The 19,033-nt window shown below is 37.3% G+C and overlaps 1 protein-coding gene across 37 annotated transcripts in view; it reads right to left on the bottom strand.

Moving 5' to 3' along the window:
- Positions 1-288: 288 nt before the first annotated feature.
- The window catches only part of APEM9 (3-phosphoinositide-dependent protein kinase-1), a 29,973-nt gene continuing 11,228 nt past the window's right edge, over positions 289-19,033 (bottom strand). Inside the window, exons 3-12 of one of the 37 annotated variants that reach the window (XM_088957227.1) lie at positions 11,752-11,814; positions 10,874-10,935; positions 10,642-10,759; positions 10,061-10,184; positions 9,256-9,420; positions 8,927-9,004; positions 8,461-8,743; positions 8,304-8,371; positions 1,806-2,114; positions 289-862 (exon numbers count right to left, since the gene is read on the bottom strand). In XM_088957227.1, the coding sequence (XP_088813353.1) occupies positions 733-862; positions 1,806-2,114; positions 8,304-8,371; positions 8,461-8,743; positions 8,927-9,004; positions 9,256-9,420; positions 10,061-10,116 (1,089 nt within the window). In that variant the 5' untranslated portion in view covers positions 10,117-10,184; positions 10,642-10,759; positions 10,874-10,935; positions 11,752-11,814 and the 3' untranslated portion in view covers positions 289-732. Of the gene's footprint in view, positions 863-1,805; positions 2,174-8,303; positions 8,372-8,460; positions 8,744-8,926; positions 9,005-9,255; positions 9,421-10,060; positions 10,185-10,629; positions 10,936-11,721; positions 11,815-13,598; positions 13,738-19,033 lie in introns of all 37 variants that reach the window. The other 36 variants (XM_088957223.1, XM_088957233.1, XM_088957225.1 and 33 more) reach the window with 36 other exon arrangements.

Below are 19,033 nucleotides of genomic sequence, written 5' to 3' on the forward strand. Positions count from 1 at the left end.
ATAGCCCAGCCATTTGCTTCATTCCTGCAAGTTTTGGTTCCGTACTTGTAGAGGACATAGGGTGCTAATTCCATAAGACGTCTCATGATTCTTCCGTACCAAGAAACAGGAGCCACAGATGAGCAAATTCTGTCTCCAATGTCAAAACCCATGCACGGAATAACAGAACTATATGCGCAGAATCAAGATATCCTTTTAGTGAAAGGGAACTACAGTCTAGTCTTCAGAAGAAGTTATCAGTAGGTTCACTAATAAATGCTGGCATTTTTCATATTAGGTATCAGCAAGTAAGAAAAGCTCTTCAATGGTTACATTTCATTATCCAATTAATATTATAAGATATTTTGTTCTAAAAGAAAATTATACACCAATAAACGCACCAAGATGATAAACCAAGTTAAAAGACCACTAAATAGTAAATACAAAGGAAAAGCAAATGAAATCCTATCATAGACAATAAAAGGACACAACAAAAAGAAATACATTGGAGAAAGGTGGGGGTTAAGAACACACCTCCCAGCAATAAAAATAAACCTCTGAAATTGAATTGCAACTATCATCTCAAAAGTGAAACCCTCCGCCCCAAGAAACAAAACACCAAAGGCCAAAAATGTGGCTTTCAACTTGAGGATATTATTTTGTGAAATTGAAGATACAAGATCCCTTTGCTATGTTTTTACAGATTGTGATCATTGGCTTAGATGTGAAGGGACATCTGATGACATGGGAATTTCACCTGCTTCTGTGTGCTGTCGTAGGGAGAGGTTGGACAGCAGCAAGCGGGTTCACTTGAACAGAAAATGCAAGCTTCCACATATCTACCAGAGCTTTTTTCACAATTAAAGCTTGTCTGCTGACAAATCTGAAAGAGAATAAAGGAATAAATTAATGAACATGAAACGGGAAAGAAAGTTCAATCAAATGAAAAATATATTCATGCCTTCATTGAGAAGTTCTCGATCATGACTATGAATAGATATGTCCCCCATTGCGATGTTTTCAGTTGTCAACCATCTTACAATGACGAGAATGCAATATGTTCAATTACAAATAAATAGTTTATTAAGTATCTCATAATGTTGTTAGAGCTACCAATATGAAAATAATCTATATAAGCAATTAATAGTTAAGCATACAGCCCATTTAAGAATCCTATGGGCCAAATGATAAAGAACTCAACAAAGCTTCAAAGCATCGGCAAATTTTTTCATGTTTTAACTCTCCATTTGGTCCAATAAGAATCCCCAACCCATATCTTCAGAGTGGTCACACAATAGAAAAATCTATGCATAAAGCAAGTAATTCCATATAATTTATTCAACCAGTGAACCTTACTAAATTTGGTTAATGTATTAAGTTGATTTTTAGTTTTCAATTTTGTTTAAGACACAGAAAATTACTTGTTTTAAGAATGTTTCCCTGAGGTTTTAGCTTTAGGCATTAGAAATTTAAAGACTTGATTTCTTGTTATAAGGTATCCTTTTTTTTTTTGTGGTAAGATATCATTTTTTCAATTAACTAATATAAGGAACCCAAGATGTTAGCATTCATATTGTGGTTTTGAAGAACTATAACCATGCACGTGAAAAGCTATCAATTTATAAAAAGGTCATTACCCAGTGTTGGTCCCAGCTATTGGCTCTTGGGACGGGTGGACTGGATTGGGGGGTGGGAGGGTGGACAAAATGGCAGCTCACAGACTCAAACCCACGTTCTCATGCTTGTCAATCTGACATTTTACCATTACACCATGCAATGGCCCCTTGAAAAAGATAATAGTCCACAACTTAAGGAAAGTCTCTTACCCTTTCAAAGTAGCTTGCCTCTTTCGGAGAACATAATAAATGAAAACAATGAATGAGACCCAAAGCACAAGCTTTCCATGAGATATAACCAGTTGAGCATTGCGAATTTTCAGAGTAATGTTGCGGAACCACCACAAACACAAGCCTATCTGTTTAGACAGTTTTGAAGTTGCTTGTTTTGTATTTATCTCTCCACTTGATGGAATCCCAGCTTTTGAAGTTCTTGAAGACCCTTCAAATCCAGAAATAGTTGATTCTTTGCTAGATGCACAAGCATTGTTTCTTTCTGCTAACAAAGGTGTCTCTACACTACATGATGAATTGGTGGATGTGAGAGAATACAAAGAACGTAATCTCCTTATGAATTCCTACAAGATTTAAGCAAAACAGTTAAAAAGCATCAAGGCCATATACATCAATTTAGAGATCAGAAAAATGGTATTTTTCTAAGGTGGTTGAGTTTAAAAATCCCATGATTGTTAGTAAGATGGAATTAGAATCCAACCACCTTGCAACTTGACATGTCAAGGCTCAAGACAAATAAGATCCTCATATTCTAGTAATTGCCTTGCAATCAATTGTCAATTTCTGTGCATGTCATAATAATCTTCATATCTATGCAAAAAGTGCCTGCAAAAGTAATTGGCACTGGTGCATTTGATCTTCTAATTGAAATATTTCATTTAATCGATATCCAACAGGATTCCACGCCCATCAATATGGAATCTTCCACTAGAGTCAGAGAGAGAGAGAGAGAGAGAGAGAGCTATTCATAGCATAGTCCTATTTTACACTTTAGCAAAATTACTTTAGGATGCTCCCTTAATACATACCAAGTAAATGCACATAAATTTATGAGTTTTGGTTTATCAGAAGCCACCACATCAGATGCCTCTATCCTTGTTACATAGGTTTTACCATACCCCCGCCCCCAAAGAATAAAAAACAAAAAACAAAAAAAAACTCTAAATCCACATACATTTTTGAGTTTTGTTTTATCAAAATTATCCTTTCGATGAAGCTTTTACCATAGATATCCCAACCACCCACCAAAAATAAATAAATGAATAGATAAATAAGAACAGAAAGTTGTATTCTCAACTCTATATAAGCAGTAGGAAATAACCAGTTCAACTACACTAACAATGATAAAAATGCTGAAATGACAAAAATGGCAATCAAGGTTGAAAATTTCATCACGTATTTGCAGATAATGCATGGCATCCGTGGGTCACCGATATGCCAAATATATAAGCTTTGATTTTAGTCCTGCTTCAGGGGGTAGAGAAGCCTAGACTGACCCCTCTAAACAGGTTTTGAAAAAAAAAATAAAAGAAAAAGGTGTGTGAGGTTGAAACACTCAATACGCCCCTAGCATTATCCGTGTGTTCAATATTTGCAACCTAGGTGGCATTCCTGTAGTGACTCATTTTAAAATGTGAACTTATAATTTATTTTTCACACTGCTCAGTTTAATGCACAACTCTAATTTGGATGAACTAGATGTTGGAAGGGTTGGGATCCATCATAAGGATGGCTTAATCGTGATAAATGGCTAGGCGAAATTTCAAAAATTTCCTAATCCTTCTAGGAATCGAATTCCTTATATTTTGAAAAACTGCATTTTTCTAAATCGTTATTACACTGAACCGGATCAGATTTGAAACCAAACTAAGAGGGAGATGTGTACCTAATATGAATACCACAAATACATATCCCAAGGTGGAAGTTCACGCCCAAATCAGTCCTAAAACCAGCCTCCACTGATGATGGCACAATGTATAGGTGAAGCTGATTCAGCAACATGGTTTTCAACAAAACTACAAACTAACTGTTTGGATCAAACTAGGGAAGGTGAGCCCGAAATTCTTCTGAATTTTTCTTGAAAAAGTCAAAAAAAAAAAAACTGATCTCTATCAGTCCTTGATAGCTGATGTCGAACTAAGAAAAAACTGGGAGAAAAAAGGGTGCAGATAGAACCAGAAACTACAAAAATATGAAGTTGTCTTTGACCAGTCCACCCCCTCCTCTTTTATAATCTCTTATGGAGCTATCTCCTAATTTAATTAGGAGAAAATCCAGATCTAAATCAGATCAAGACTCTAATTAGAGATAAACATTATCTTCTTATAAGATTAGGTGCTCCATACCCAGATACAAAACTTAATTAATCATATTAATTATGAGATGGGCCTTAGGCCCATCAGCTATAAGGCTCACAACCCAAGGGTGTTGCATGGCTAACTTAGGCCTGATTTGTATGGCATGGGACTCCACAATGACCTCACATAAGTCCACATAGGTTCGACCCAACCTCTGTAAAAAGGTTTGGTCAAATTCACTGCTAAACGCAGTGAGCGCATCACTATGGGCTCAATATGGGCCTAACATTTACACCTAAATGATCCTTGAATTCAGCCATCCAATGAAGACCCAAGGATAATGGGCTTAAGTAAAATAAAGCCCATCAGGTAATCAGCCATGTAATTGTCTCTTACACTTAACCTCTCGGCCCATAATGATCACAACACTACCCGATAGGGAAGGCCCTATCCCTTAGCTACAAGGTGCAGTGTCACACTCTCTACTCAGATGGTTTTGCAAACATTTTTCATAAAACATTAATATATATACATATATCATATAAATATATTTTGCAAAACCAAATCTCAAGCACAGTTGAAATACACTACTGGCAGTTTAGGTTTCCATCAAAGAGAGTGTAAGTCCTATCATTCACTTTGTCCGACAAAGAGGCTGATCCTATCACTATGATCACCCACTCAGATGAATTCTCAGACTGCCCCAACATACCCAGGTTTTGACCCTTAATGGATCTCACTAATTGGCATATCAAAGACAGTCTAATCCAACACCTAGTGCAGTATCATAATCAAGTCTAGGGTATTGTGTAACTTTCCAGTTTTGCCCATCAATCTCCAAAGTCCAGGGCATAACTAGAAAATGGTTCGGGTTCAGTGTTTCATTCAAACACACACTACATGTACTTTGGGTCCAACCCTAGCAACTGAGACAAGTTGTTCCAACTTCTTTGGAAACACATCAGTGTCAACCTTGGCAAGATAAACTCCCCAAGTCTATCCAACGTCTAAGAACATTCTAAACTAACATGAGTCTCACAAGTGTCCAGTTTATAGGGTATTTACATAGAAACATACCAATGTCAACATGAAACAATAATATACTTTCATTCATTTACAATAAATGTATCTGTACATTAATCTGATTGGAGCTAAGGGCATACACTGTCTAACATCTAGACAGGAACAACAAGAATGCAATTTATGAGATATATTGAATGATGAAACAGAAGACCATCTAGATATTAGAACTATTTGCTTGGTGAAGAATTTGTATAAGATAATTGCAAAAGTGTTGTCTCTCAGGATCAAGCAAGTTCTCCCTACTATAATTACACCCAACCAATGAGCTTTTGTGAAGGGGAGACATATTTCTAATCAAATCTTAATTGCACATAAGAGTGTGGAGAATTTCAATAAGACCAAGAAGGGAGTGGTATGCAAATTGGATTTAGAAAAGGCTTATAATCTGATTGATTGATCCTTTCTAATGGAAGTGTTGGTTAACTTTGGATTTGGGGACAGATGGTGCAAATGGGTCTAGGAATGTGTTAGGAGTTGTCACTATTCTATCTTGGTTAATGAAATAATGGTGGACTTTTCCCTATCTTGAGAGGATTAAGGCAAAGAGACCCACTTTCCCCTTTTTTGCTCACCTTGATTGCATATGCCTTGGGGAGACTGATCCATTGATCTGATTCGAGGAATTTATTAAGAGGTTGGAGAATAGGGAGGAAGCACCACTTACATGCAATTTGCAGATGATACAATGTTATTCTATGAAGGTGGGAAAATGAATTGGATTAGGAATTTTTTTTATCAATAATTGGATTAGGAATTTGAGATTGGCAATACAACTCTTCAAGCAAATGTCCAATCTTAAGGTGAACTTTGAGAAAAGTTGCATAGTGGGAGTGAATATGGAGGGAAGGGAGTTAAGAGATTGTGCAGATATCTTAGGATGTGCAATTTCAAACTGGTCTCTGAATTACTTAGGCCTTCCCCTAAGAGATAACCTTAATAAAGGAAGCTTTTGGAATCCGATGGTGGAAAATTTTGAAAAAAGACTTGCTTCTTGGAAAAAATAACTATACTTCTTTAGGGGGTAGGATTACATTGACTAGGTCTACTCTAGCTAACTTACCTATCTATTTCCTGTTAGTGTTCTAGATCCCTATAAAGAATTAATATAAATTTGAAAAGTTAATGAGGGATTTCTTGTGGGAGCCTGGAAAGGAAAATATGGACCATAGGTAGGGGTGATCATTTCAGCCCGGCCCACACAAGCCCAGCCCATAAATTCCAGGCCTGGGCCCACATCAGACCCACAAATTTTAGGGCTAGGCTTGGGCTTAATACTTCAAGCCCAGCCCGGCCTGCATATATTTAAACTTACAAATTTTGTGTATAGTGTATACATATGTATACATGTTATTTTACATTATATTATATATTTGATATATAAATATTATAACATGACATGTATAATTTATATTATATGTAATATTTTATATTATATAATGTATAAAATAAGTTTATATGCATGTTATGTCATTTAATATAAAATATTATAAATATATAATGTTTTATATACGAGTGACATTGGCATGGAATTAGGCCTGGCCTGGCCCAGGCCTGTATAGACCTAGGCTAGGGCTTATGTTTCAGGCACAGGCCTAAGCTATAGCCCTTATCATAAGTGCAAAGCCCGACGCGAGCCCGGCCCGACCCGACCCATGACCACCCCTAACCATAGGATCAGTTGGGAGGTGGTATCTAGAAGTAAGAAGCTAGGAGGTCTTGGGATTGGGAATATTAGGAAAAGGAATATGGCATTAATGGGGAAGTGGTTGTGAAGGTTTCCATTAGAAAAGGAAAAGTTGTAAGCTAAGGGTCTATTCGTTTCCTCTTAATTCTTATCTCTTAAGAGGAACCTTATAACTTTAAGAGTTAAATGGGTGCCCGTCTCCTCTTATCTCTTATCTCTTAAAGGAGAATCTTACGACTTTTTGTTTTCTAATGATACCCCCAAAACACAAACAAAAGTTCTCATATATGGGGTTAAAATGGACATTTGATGAAAAGTTCACCAATACCAATATACATCTTAATGTAATTATTACACTTTCAGATGTCAGACGTCAGAGCCAACGAGTAGGCTCTAAGATAGTGGCTAGCATTCATGGGTTAGAGAACAATAGTTGGGATCCTAAAATTCTGACAAAGACTAAAAGTGATTCTCCATGGAAAACCATTCATGGCTTACTTCCAGTCTTCTCCCCTTGGATCATGTATGATTTGAACTCAAGTAACCTCATAAAATTTTGGGAACAAACTCGAGTTGGGGATTCTCCATTGATGAATCAATTTTCATCCTTGTATGCAATGTCTAACCTGAAAAATGAGTCGATTTCTTCCTTGTTCCTTCCGATTCGGATTCTAGTTTTGGGTAAAACCTGGGCCTGAGAAGGATTGTCAAGAACACTCAACTAGGTTTGACTCTCTTGGCCATTCTCGAAAATGTTTGTTGGGACCCTTCAAAGGAGGACAGAAGAATTTGGACTCGTCTCCCTTGAGCTCCTTCTCTTGTACGGCATTCTTTAAAACCTTAACTTAAAAAACTACTACTCTTGGTTTGTCCTTTCCTGTTAAAGAGGTCTGGTGTAAGCTCATTCCTCCTCAGGTTAGGCATTTTTGTTGGGAAACTTTTTCTGAAAAGATTCAACACAAGTGATCTGCTTCAAAGAAAGAGGCCCAAAACTTATTTATCCCCACATAGGTGTGCTCTCTACAAAGCTTATGGAATCTGGTTACCACCTAATGGTATCTTGCCTTTTTGCTAAAACTATATGGGAATGGATTTTCTCCCTTTTTGGGTGTAGTTGGAACCAATTATTTAAAAGGCACAACTAGGCAAACAGGCGAGGCGTATTTTAGGGTAGGCGCCTCACCGAGGTCCTAGGCACAGCCCTTTCAAAAGGCGCACACCTAGTGTGCCTCAACCCAGGCGTGTGCCTTTTGACAATTTGACGCTTTTTTGCTTTTTTTTGTGTCTAGCGGCTAGGCCGAGGGCTCTGCCCTTGGACCCCCATGCCATGCCCCTCGAGGCAAGCCCAAACAAGTCCACGTTTGGTAATGTTGTCCATTCATTCATCCTAATAAAACATCTTCTTAAAAAGCAATTAAAACTATAAAATCATTATTTTTGTGTGAGAACTAAGAATTTAAGACCTAACGTGGACCTCAGGGTATTTTGGGGGAACCTCCAAGCATACACCTTGCACACCTTTTAAAACACTAGTAATAAGACATTGAAGAACACATTCAAGAGTAATAATTTAACAAGCAACCACTTTTTTTATGGCAGATGGGAATCAACATATTACCAATATCCCACCTTGCGATTGTCGTATATTCCCATCTGACACCACCCACTGGTCTAAAAGTGTATCTGCATGTGAGTGACTGCCCATTGTATTACTACCCTAATCAGCAAGCTTATCCAAGTAAAATTTATAAATCATCAATCCAAAACAAAATTCAGGATATATTACTTGTTTTTTCCCCTCAGGAAGCTCGGCTTTCTCCACCCATGATATGGCTAGGCCCATATCATTTAAAACTGTCCCAAGTAGTGTCATTGCATAGACCTCAACAAGTTCTAGGTATTGCTCGACTCCCAAGACACGATGCTGACATCTTTCAAGATTAGCCCCACTTTGATCTATACTTGACAGAACATGGTATTCTCCATTGACATATCTCCACTTGCCAAGGAACTCTTCAAGAAATTCCTTGAGTCCAGAAACAGAACCCTCTGATATCTGGAAGCAGGCCCTGCCAAATGAAAATCATGAGATAATTGAACCCAATTCCCTCAGAGCTTTCAAGCTAAAAGATCATAAAAATACCTCCTTAATATAGGAAATACGTCAATGAAAATTATAAAATCAATGGTAGTCAACACTTAACCTAAACATGGAAAGTAATGAGGATCATGCAAGGGAAGAATTAAAATACCCAGTCAGAACAACTTGAACGGGTATAGCTGCCACTGAACTGAAAAACAATTTAAGCTCCTTCAGCATTTCCGATGTCCTGAATGATTGAATAAACAAGTGCAATCAGAATTGAGTTTCACTTAGATGTTTACTTGAACAATATAGCAGTAAAAGAATTAACTTCCTTTGGTTTAGTCATCGAGGACTACATAAATGAAATGCTCAAGGTAGTTTGGAACTGATGAATCTCAGTGTGTGTAATACAATGGCTCAGTAATCTGACATCTCAACCCAGTTCAAATTACAATAAAAGAAAAGGAAACCACTAAAATTAGAGAAATAAGGTACCTCCCCAATTCTTTGAGGGACTGAACCAACACCATACCAGCTGATTCAACCACGTCATCCAATTGGAACTCTTCAATTGAATCAGTGAAATCAGTATCATAGAGACACTTCAGAACAGAAGATGATGTGGATGCTGCCTCCTCAAACATAGAACATACAAGATAGCTGCACAGGAAAAAAAATGAATGTATTGATAAAGTATTTCAGCTATAAAAAGTGAGTTTGCACTCTCTACAGTGACTCCCAAGTACCAACAAAATCATCTCATGACCTGAAAAAAAAAAAAAAACAGATTGCACACAAAAACCAAGAAGAAAAAAGATAAAAAAAAAAAACTTTTGTGGGCAAAGAAAATTAAGTAAAAGGGAAAATAAGATTTAATAAACTTTTCCACAGAAAATAAAATTCATAATTGTCATTGAATAACATGGCATCAAAGATGGCCGAAGATAAAAGATTACTTTGTTTCACATAGACAACATTAAAGAAACAATGGAGGCAAAACAGAACAAAGTACCATTAAGACAGTAAGTAAAAGGATTGTTTTACTTAGATACAAACATAGAAGAAGGACAATGTAGAAAATTAAGCAATAAGAGTATCGTATCAAACTTAAATTAGATGAACTGGTAAGGATAATTCATTTCGGATACAAATTTGGAAGAAAAAAAAAACACAACTTCAAATTGGGAGAGTATGCAACATATACACATTAGAATATCACAAGCAAAAGAGTTTCTAACATATTCACATCATGAAATGCATACGGAGAGAGGGTAAGAGGAGATGGGCTTGTAATTATTACCTCTCTGAGCGCTCAATTTCTTCCCAAATTGCACAAACCGAGAGAGCTGGGGCCATTTCTCAAACTGCAAATCGCCCTCTTGGATTAAAGAAAGAAACTAGTGTAAGGGACCTGTGCTTAACCACTGGCCAAAAATTTTAAAAGTGTTAGGCTATATATAGAGGTATTCAAATTATGTATTCTAAATTTATAATTTCATTTGATTTGGAAATATTCTAGGCTCCATTCATTGATGTGATGAGAGTAACAGGTAATACTTGTGGGTTCACTTGGTGAAAAACTTGTGTGATGCACAGGGAGGTAAAAATAAGTATATCATATTTGTGAATTTTTTCAGGCAAAAAGAAAAAAGAAATGATTTTTTATCCTCTTCAAAAAATATTTGATATATACAAAAGCTTACAGGACCTATACCTATTACATGATTTTTTATCCTCTACATATACATAAATAAAAATTCACAGCTTTTCCGGTAAATACAAATTCATTGATTCAAAGACAGGAGGCAAGTATGAATACATAGCCTATAAATTACAAATTTGACTGATCATTTGGAAATGAGAACCTACACCCATCCTCACATTCATGACTTGCCAAAAATTGAGCATAAGCATTTCTTGATTGAAGTGTAAAATATGGCATTTAGAGACATAACAACTGCATCGTCCTTTCTCTTTATCTTTTCTTTTCTGGATTTTCCTGATATGGTGGACAACCACCAGTAAAAAACAGGGACAACCACTGGCAAAACAGTCAAAAACTGAGAATGTTACTGTCAAACATTTCATGAAAAGTAAAGCCTGAAGCACCAGCCTTAAACAATGGCTCCACATTCAAGAGGATTTGTAATGATGAGATGGCAGTCCAAAGACACCCTGGAAATGGAGAAAACATAATATTCTTTTAATAAAAATTTGAGGATTTACCATCCAAGAAGATAATTGTGCCTAAATGTCAAAAAACTGCAGTACAGTAGTTCCACTAAGAGATACATATTAACCATCAAAAGAGCTGGCACGGAGGACGTCTACTTGTCCTTCAGCTTTCTTGGACTGCAGTTAAGCTTCTATATGTTTTTGCAGAATTGCAGATACTAAAATTAATAGCTAAGTAGAAAGCTTTACAACAAAAGATAAATAGTATTCCTGTCCCTCTGGAATTGGGGGGTGTTTTTAGAGATGTGGAAGGAACAGTCCTGGCCCAATAGGTTTGGGTGACTCACTAAGAGCAAAAGTTTTGGTGCTCCTCCAAGAGCTCAGATTGGCTAAACAATTGGGTTTTCAACAGTTAGAAGTGAAGGGAGATTCAAAATTGGTACTAGGTTGGATGCAAATAAACAGTTTGGGCACTTGGTCCCTTAGACAGCTTGTAAGGGAATTATTGTACCTAACAAGGGAACTTGAAGCACATTTTAAATGGACTTGAAGGTCAGTAAATGGAATGGATGACACCTTAGCAAAGCAAGGAGTTAGTAGGGAAAATATTTTCTGGGCATGTTTGTAAGTTGTTTTTATTTTGAGGAATCACCTTGCCTATGAACGTGATAGTTGTACTAATTTTCCTTTAAGATTAATGAAAGTTGCCGTTTCCTATCAAAAGAAAAACAAAGCCTATGTTGCCCATGAAAACACCAGCTTCATACAAAACGTGAAGGTTAATACCTAGTTTAATTGGTAAAACACAACTGGTACCTTCCAAAAAAAAAATTCAATCCTTGCAGAAAGGTATATTAACTCAACTGTGAGCACCAGCACCTGCAATAAATAGAGTCAAGACAAATTCAAGTAAAAGAAAAAAAAAAAGTATTTAAAATGATGCTTAGCAGCTTTAAACAATGTGCCAGGAGAAACCAAACATCCAAATATATAGTGTTTGAAGTAAAGAACACTGTTACAACCTTCATCAAATCAACACATATATCAAATCCCTCTCTCTACTTTATATAGAAGTAGCCATAATAAAGAGTGTTCCCCCTATCTCTCAACATTTCCCTCCCTCTCTCTCTTTGCAATAACAATGATCACATGGCTTTGTGTAGGAAATAAGAAACTCTCCAACACTACCCAAAAGCACTTCTTCCGACCAGCCTTACCCTATAGCTGTAAATCAGCATCCTCTCTCTATTTCGATCTCCATCAACTTTTCTCAACACCATGGCCTGCTTCCTTGAGATCAAGCCATAAAGAAATAAAGAACCAGATTCCAGATTCTCCCCTCCAAACCCCACTCTCAACAATGAAGTTGAGTCAATATCAACTAATCTTGGACCAAACATATCTCAAAAGCATCCAAATGATAAGTCCGGAGTTTCAAACAGCTCATCCAGTTCCCAACTATTGTGTATAACACTACTGTTTTCTCTAGTGGGGTCATGGACCTTGCATTAGCCTCCAATGGGACGGTGGAACCAATTACCTTCTGTTAGCCACTCTTATATATCCAAAACTCCCCCTACAGCATCCACAGGAGATCTTGTTTCAAACTACATTGTAGATTCCCTTGGCACCAAATGTAATAGAAGAACAGCTATAGAATGTATGACAGGCTAAATTTATGAATCAAAAAATATGCCCTAAGGCAGACCTTCTGGTCAATAGACCAATACCAAATGACTTGTAGACCAAATATCAGCAGAATTACAAATTTAGATAAGTACAAAGAAACTTGCTGCAACTATAAGACATCAAAGCTCATGTCTTCAAAATAATTACAAGTTCACTCCTACAAAAAACAACACAATATCGTGGACCCAAGCAACCAATAATATTAAGGCTAAATTGATCATGAGAATAAATAAAACCAAAATAAATTAATGAAAAATCAAAGAGAACTTCTAATATATACTCATCCAAAAAGCACTAATGCTAGTATCTTTAGTCAGATTTAATTCCAGATAAGTATCTCTAGTCAGAATAAATCAAGCCACAATCAATATCTCCATTCCAATATATTCCTATCTGAAAGTTCAATTTAATTCCAGATTAAGATCAGACTAAAGCCTCAGCCCCTCCTCTGTGGAGATGACTTTAAAACTTTCCATAACAACCTAAACCTTTTATGAATTAGTATTCAAGTTAATCAGGCTTCTGGGTGGAGCACATTGTGCCAAACTTGACCACACTTGGTGACATTTTAGGTTCTTCATCTTCTGTGTACTTCTCATATCTTCCAATCATTGCCTCCATGGTTATCTAAAGAAGTTTCTTCTTCTAATTTAACTTTTCTGGCTCATCTATGGATAATAATCATTTCTTACAACCACCATCAATAAAAACTAATACATTATATTGTTCAACGTTTGTAGAAGCATAACAGCAATTGTAAGATAAATCAAGAAAAAGAGAGTAAGAGAGGCAAAAGGAGATAGGTTGGCCATTAACGATGGACAATATTGGCTCCTTAATGGAAACTGAGGTTGGATAGCTTAATATACCCTGGAATTTTCTTAATCCACTAAAAGACAAAAGGTTTGTTTGTAAAAATAGGTAAAAGTATGAAATTGCTATTTGATATGTAATGTGTGAGCAGGGCATCATACCTGTTATATGTAAGGAGAGAAGAAACCTGATTCGTGCATTGCTTCGATTAAGTTTTGAAAACAGAGGTTACATGATTGAATCAAATATTCTACTATTGGACTCTAATTAATCCATCTATCAAATCACGTATTTTTATACCTGGTTCAAAGTAAACATATCTGTGTTGACTGAAATCTTAAACTGAAAGTTATAATACCAATCTTATGCATTAATTCAGTAATTCAGTTTATATCACCTTAACTTAAGCAGCATTGGTATACAGAATGATATTATGTTCCACAACAATATTTTTAAACCAAGCTCAAAAGTAATAAATCACATAAAATATAATAACTCATTGGATTTAGACAACTTGGCAAAACCTGCAATACAAAGATTAGGTTTGTGTTTTTGAACTCTTCAATTTTTATTCTATAAAGTTAGACACTTATAAAAAAATCGATAATTTAATTTTGGTTTCACTTTGTTCTCTCCTTAGAATTTTCAGTTCCCCACCTACCTCACTCATCATGGCTTCAATTAAAGGATGGAAAAATTTATACCTCACCTAATTGCTGTCTAAACTCTAAATACGGTCTAACAAAAATGCAAATAAACCACAGCCTTTACAAGCATTTTTCAAAGGACAAAAAATTGAGGGAGTTATTAGAGGTTCAACCAAGGTTCAAAATTTTGATACATATCAGGCTGTATCAGTGGATACGTATCGTATCGTGGGCTTCCCAATACACCCCTACAGGGGATGTTTCAGGGTCTAACCCGGTTCAGAGGGTAGACGGCCCTTAAACCAACCTCTCTGAACCATGTTGGAAAAAAAAAAAAAAAAAAACAGGGATGTGAGAGTCAATACGGTCCGATACGCCCCTGTATCGATATTTTGAACCTTGGGTTCAACAAGCACCGAATAAAAATGAAAAATTGAGGGTTTTAGAAATGTTAAAAAGCAAAGGTTCCAGTTACCTCTAAACTCATGATCTAAGCAAGAAAATACAGACAATTAATTATTGGGTGCAATGTTTGCAACGCGAACCCCACCAAGTAATAATACCAAAAAACAGATACTTTCCCTTTTTTATAATACTCAGAAAATTTTCATTAAATTGATTAAAGAAGCTCAATAAGTAGTTGTGAGGGTTACAAATAGACACCAACTGAGCCCAAAACATAGTGTTATGTACCCCTTGTTCGGCTAAACTATACACCTAACTGCTGGCCGATCTTCTAATCCAATTAATTTGAATCAACATATCCCGAGAGAGCCTTTTGAACCTCCTAAGATCATTCCTTCGGTGCCATGAAACTCATTTCCCTTTCTTTAACCAATCCACAACTATTTTGGAATCACCTTCAATAATTAGCCTCTCTAGACCCAATTCCTTTGCTTTCTCAAGCCCATAGACAGCAGCTAAGAATTCTGTTGATGCAACATCATCCCTGGTAGCTCCTCCTATTCCAGTGGGGCCAGGATTACCCACACTATTCCCATCAAAATTCAATTTTAACCAACCGCAAGGCAGGGGAGACCAGTCCACCATTGCAACCTGTCTTTTAGAAGAAGATGCTGCTATATCCCCCCAAGTCCTAAAGAAATCATCAATCTTAAAGTCTGAAAACAAGTTGAGAGTCTTAACCCAGTGAGCCACTCTTAGAGTTATGACTTCATTCAGTGCTTCTTTGTTCGTCTCCTTTTTCCCAAAGATTCTAGAATTTCATTCCTCCCAAATTGACCAAATAGCTGCTTCCCTTGTGCATTTCCACATCAACTTACCCCTTTTAGTAAAACACCTACAAATAGAAGGGTTGAACATCCCTTCCGAGCTAACAGGAGAGAGCCACCTGCAACCAAAAAGTGAAGCAACCATTCCCAAATAAAGCTAACAAAAGAACAGGAAATTAGAAGATGATCTGCAGTCTTACCATTAAGCTTACACAAGCTGCACCATTGGGGGACAAGCACCAATTTGGCCTCTTCCTTTGAAGCTTATCATAAGTATTAATGCAACCATGGTACACTTCCCAACAGAAAGCACCGACTCTAGGAGGGATGGGACAACACCAAATTTCTTTAACAGGGAAAGAGGAAGGTGAAGGAGAGGAAGCTACAAAGGAGTAAAAGAAGGATTTACAAGTGAAAGTCCTAAAAGACTCAAGGCTCCAAACCCTGTTGTCCTTGCCCCCAACCCCAAGAACCACTAGATTCAATAAAGAGAGCAAACTGGTAACAAGGGGAATTTCAGACTCTCTAAGATTCCTAACAAAATCCAAGTTCCAACTTAACTCAAAAGGAGAGGAAAAGGACCAAATGAACTCAGTCATTGCCCTGCCTGAGTTTGAAGATGGACAAAGCATAAAGTGAGGGGATGATCTCCACCAAAGGGGATTACCCAATCCAAATATCTTACCAAAACCTGATCTTAAGACCCAAAACCAAGTCACACCTGATGTGATTGAGGAAAGCAGGAAGCCAACCTTGGATGGCTTTCCAAAGAGTAGCCAAGGTAGCTCTTTGGAGACAACCAGCGTCCATCCATTGGTTGACAGGCCATCCACACTTGCTATCACTTTATGCCAAAGCCTATTGCTCTCCCTCAGGAAGCTCCATAGCCACTTACTCAATAAAGCCAAATTTTTCATTCTAATGTTCCCAATCCCCAAGCCCCCTTCTGCCTTCAACTTCAACACCTTCTCCCACCTAAGCAAATGATCTTTCTTTCCTTCCCCAAACTCCCACGAACAAGTCTCTCATAACCTTTTCCAGCTTTCTCACAATAGCCAAGGGCATCCTAAAAACTGACATAAAATAGACAGGAAGGTTGGCTAAGGTAGATTTTATCGAAGTTATCCTCCCACCTAATGAGATGTAATTTCTCTTCCACCCCGCTAACCTCTTCTCAAACCTTTCTACCACTAGATTCCAAAAACTCAAAGAGTTGGGGTTGTCACCAAGTGGTAACCCTAGGTACTTGATCAGCCAATTTCCTTTTTCACATCCCAAATAACTTGCAATATCCCCCATCACTTCTTCATGCACATTAGTTCTGACCACCACACTTTTATTCCAGTTAATCCTCAAATTGGAGACCCTTTCAAACAGATTCACAACCAACTTCAAGTTTTCCACACCAACTCTTTTGTCCCCCTCACAGAAGACCAGAATGTCATCTACAAATTGTAAATGGGTCATACTTGGATTCTATCTCTTCAAACTGACCAGCCCTTAATCAAGTGCAAGTTATTAGCTTTTAAGATCAACTTGCTAAGCACCTCAGCTACCAGGGTAAATAAGAAGGGAAACAGTGGATCGCCTTGTCTGAGACCTCGAATGCCTGCAAAGAAATCAACCACCCATCCATTGACAAGAATTGAGCAGAGTTGACTACAAGCAGCCTTTGATCCATTTGCACCACCACTCTCCAAATCCACTACTTCTTAGAATCTTAATCAAAAACTCCCAATCCACAAGATCATAAGCTTTCTCCACGCCCAACTTAGCCACAACTCCTCTCTTCTTGATCTCTTCTAAGCCTCAACACATTCATTAGCAATTAGGAACCAGAGCAATGAAAGTTGAGTTCATTCCCGGGCTGATTTTTCCCCTCCTATGCTCCCTGATAACTTGGATCAAGTCATCTCTGATCATCTCGCAACAGTCCTAGTAGAAAGCAACTGTAAAGCCGTCGGGCCCCAGTGCTTTAGATCTGTCCATCAAAAAAACTACATCCTTAATTTCCTCCTCAAATCTTCTTTCCAAGAACTCTACTTGATCATTTTCCAACATCTCCCAATCGAGACCTTCAATTGACCAACTTCAATTGAGAGGTCTACTTAAAATTGATTTGAAGTGATCTACAAAAGCCATGGCTATCTCAGTATGATCTCTAATCTTAGCCTCCCCCAAATACATCGAAGTAATTAGGCTCTTTCTCCTCCTACCATTTGCAATGGCACGAGAAAACCTCATATTACCATCACCTTCCATGATCCATTTCTCCCTAGATTTCTGTTTCCAACTAATTTCCTCCTGGAGGAGAGTAGCCTCTAATTCCTTCTTTGTAGACCACCTCAACTCTCTATCAGTATCAAACAGGGACCCATCCATCGCCTTCAATCATCTCAATCTAAGAAATCAAGCCTATATTTTTTTTCCTATCAATCATCTCAATCTGGATGGGTAAACCACATGTTTTCAAATATAAAGGAAGATGGCCCCCCATCAAAACTCTTTTGAAACAAGCAAATTGGCCAATGATCTGATGTGGTTCTTTTCCCTGATGGAACTGCATGATACACAAATCATACATTTATGCGACGCAAAATAAGTTGAATTCAACAAATACCTAAATCTTTCTTTAATAGAAAGTTCAAATCATTCTAGTATCAATACAAATAAGTTGAATTCTGAGAAAGTATACCCAGTTGCCACAATGAAACATGTTGTCTTACCCAAATGCCCTCAGTTTTCTCATCTATTAGAATTTACCTATGTAATACCCAATAGAACCCCTTCTTTCACTTCTTAGTATATGTGGTGACTTTCTTTGTACCAAATCCTATTACTAGACTTATGCCTTGATTAGTAGCTACACATGAAAGACAAGGTAGATCCATAGTTTTCAAGGCGCCAAGGCGAGGCTAGGTGACCATGGGACGCCCAGGCACCTAGGCGCCTAGGCGATGGAATTTAAAACTAAATTTCCGATGGATTTCTACCCTTTTGAACTAATTTTTTTTTTTGGATTTACATATTCTGCACTTACTTTTGTACTTGGAACTTGAAAGAACTGAAGGGGCAGAGCCCCTATTTTAGATCAACAAGGAACAAATACTAAAATAAAAGAAGAAAATGAAAAAGAAAAGTAGGGGGCGGAGCCCCTATTCTAGACCCAGAAAATCTGGTGAAAAAAATATTAAAATAAAAGAAGAAAAGAAGGGATGGAGCCCCTGTTTCAGAAACCAATGATGAGAACAAACAAAAGCTGAAAAATGGAAGAAATTAAGAAAAAAAGAAGGGGGCGGAGCCCCTGTTTTAGACCCAGAAAAGCTGGTGAAAAAATATTAAAATAAAAGAAGAATATGAAGAATAAAGAAGGGGCGGAGCCCCTGTTCCGCTCCTGTTTCAGACACCAATAATGAGAAAAAAAAAAAAAAAGCTGAAAACATGCAGGAAATTTAAGAACAAAAGAAGGGGGTGGAGCCCCTGTTTTAGTCCAATAAAATTATTCAAAATACTTGGAGAAAAGATACAAAAAGGAAGAGGAGAAAATGGGGCGTAACCACTGTTTTAAACCAGGAAACAGAGAACAAAACTAAGAAGAAGAAGGATCAACTCACCTTGACTTTAGAGGACTATGTGGGAACGATGGAGGCTGTTGTTCTCTCATCTTCCTCAATTCGATACTTCGATTCTATTGTCAATGTGAAACCCTCGAAGATT

Source organism: Nelumbo lutea, chromosome 8 (genome assembly GCF_056320005.1).
Source record: "Nelumbo lutea isolate HS-2025 chromosome 8, American lotus-T2T, whole genome shotgun sequence".
In the NCBI taxonomy this organism is placed as follows: domain Eukaryota; kingdom Viridiplantae; phylum Streptophyta; class Magnoliopsida; order Proteales; family Nelumbonaceae; genus Nelumbo; species Nelumbo lutea.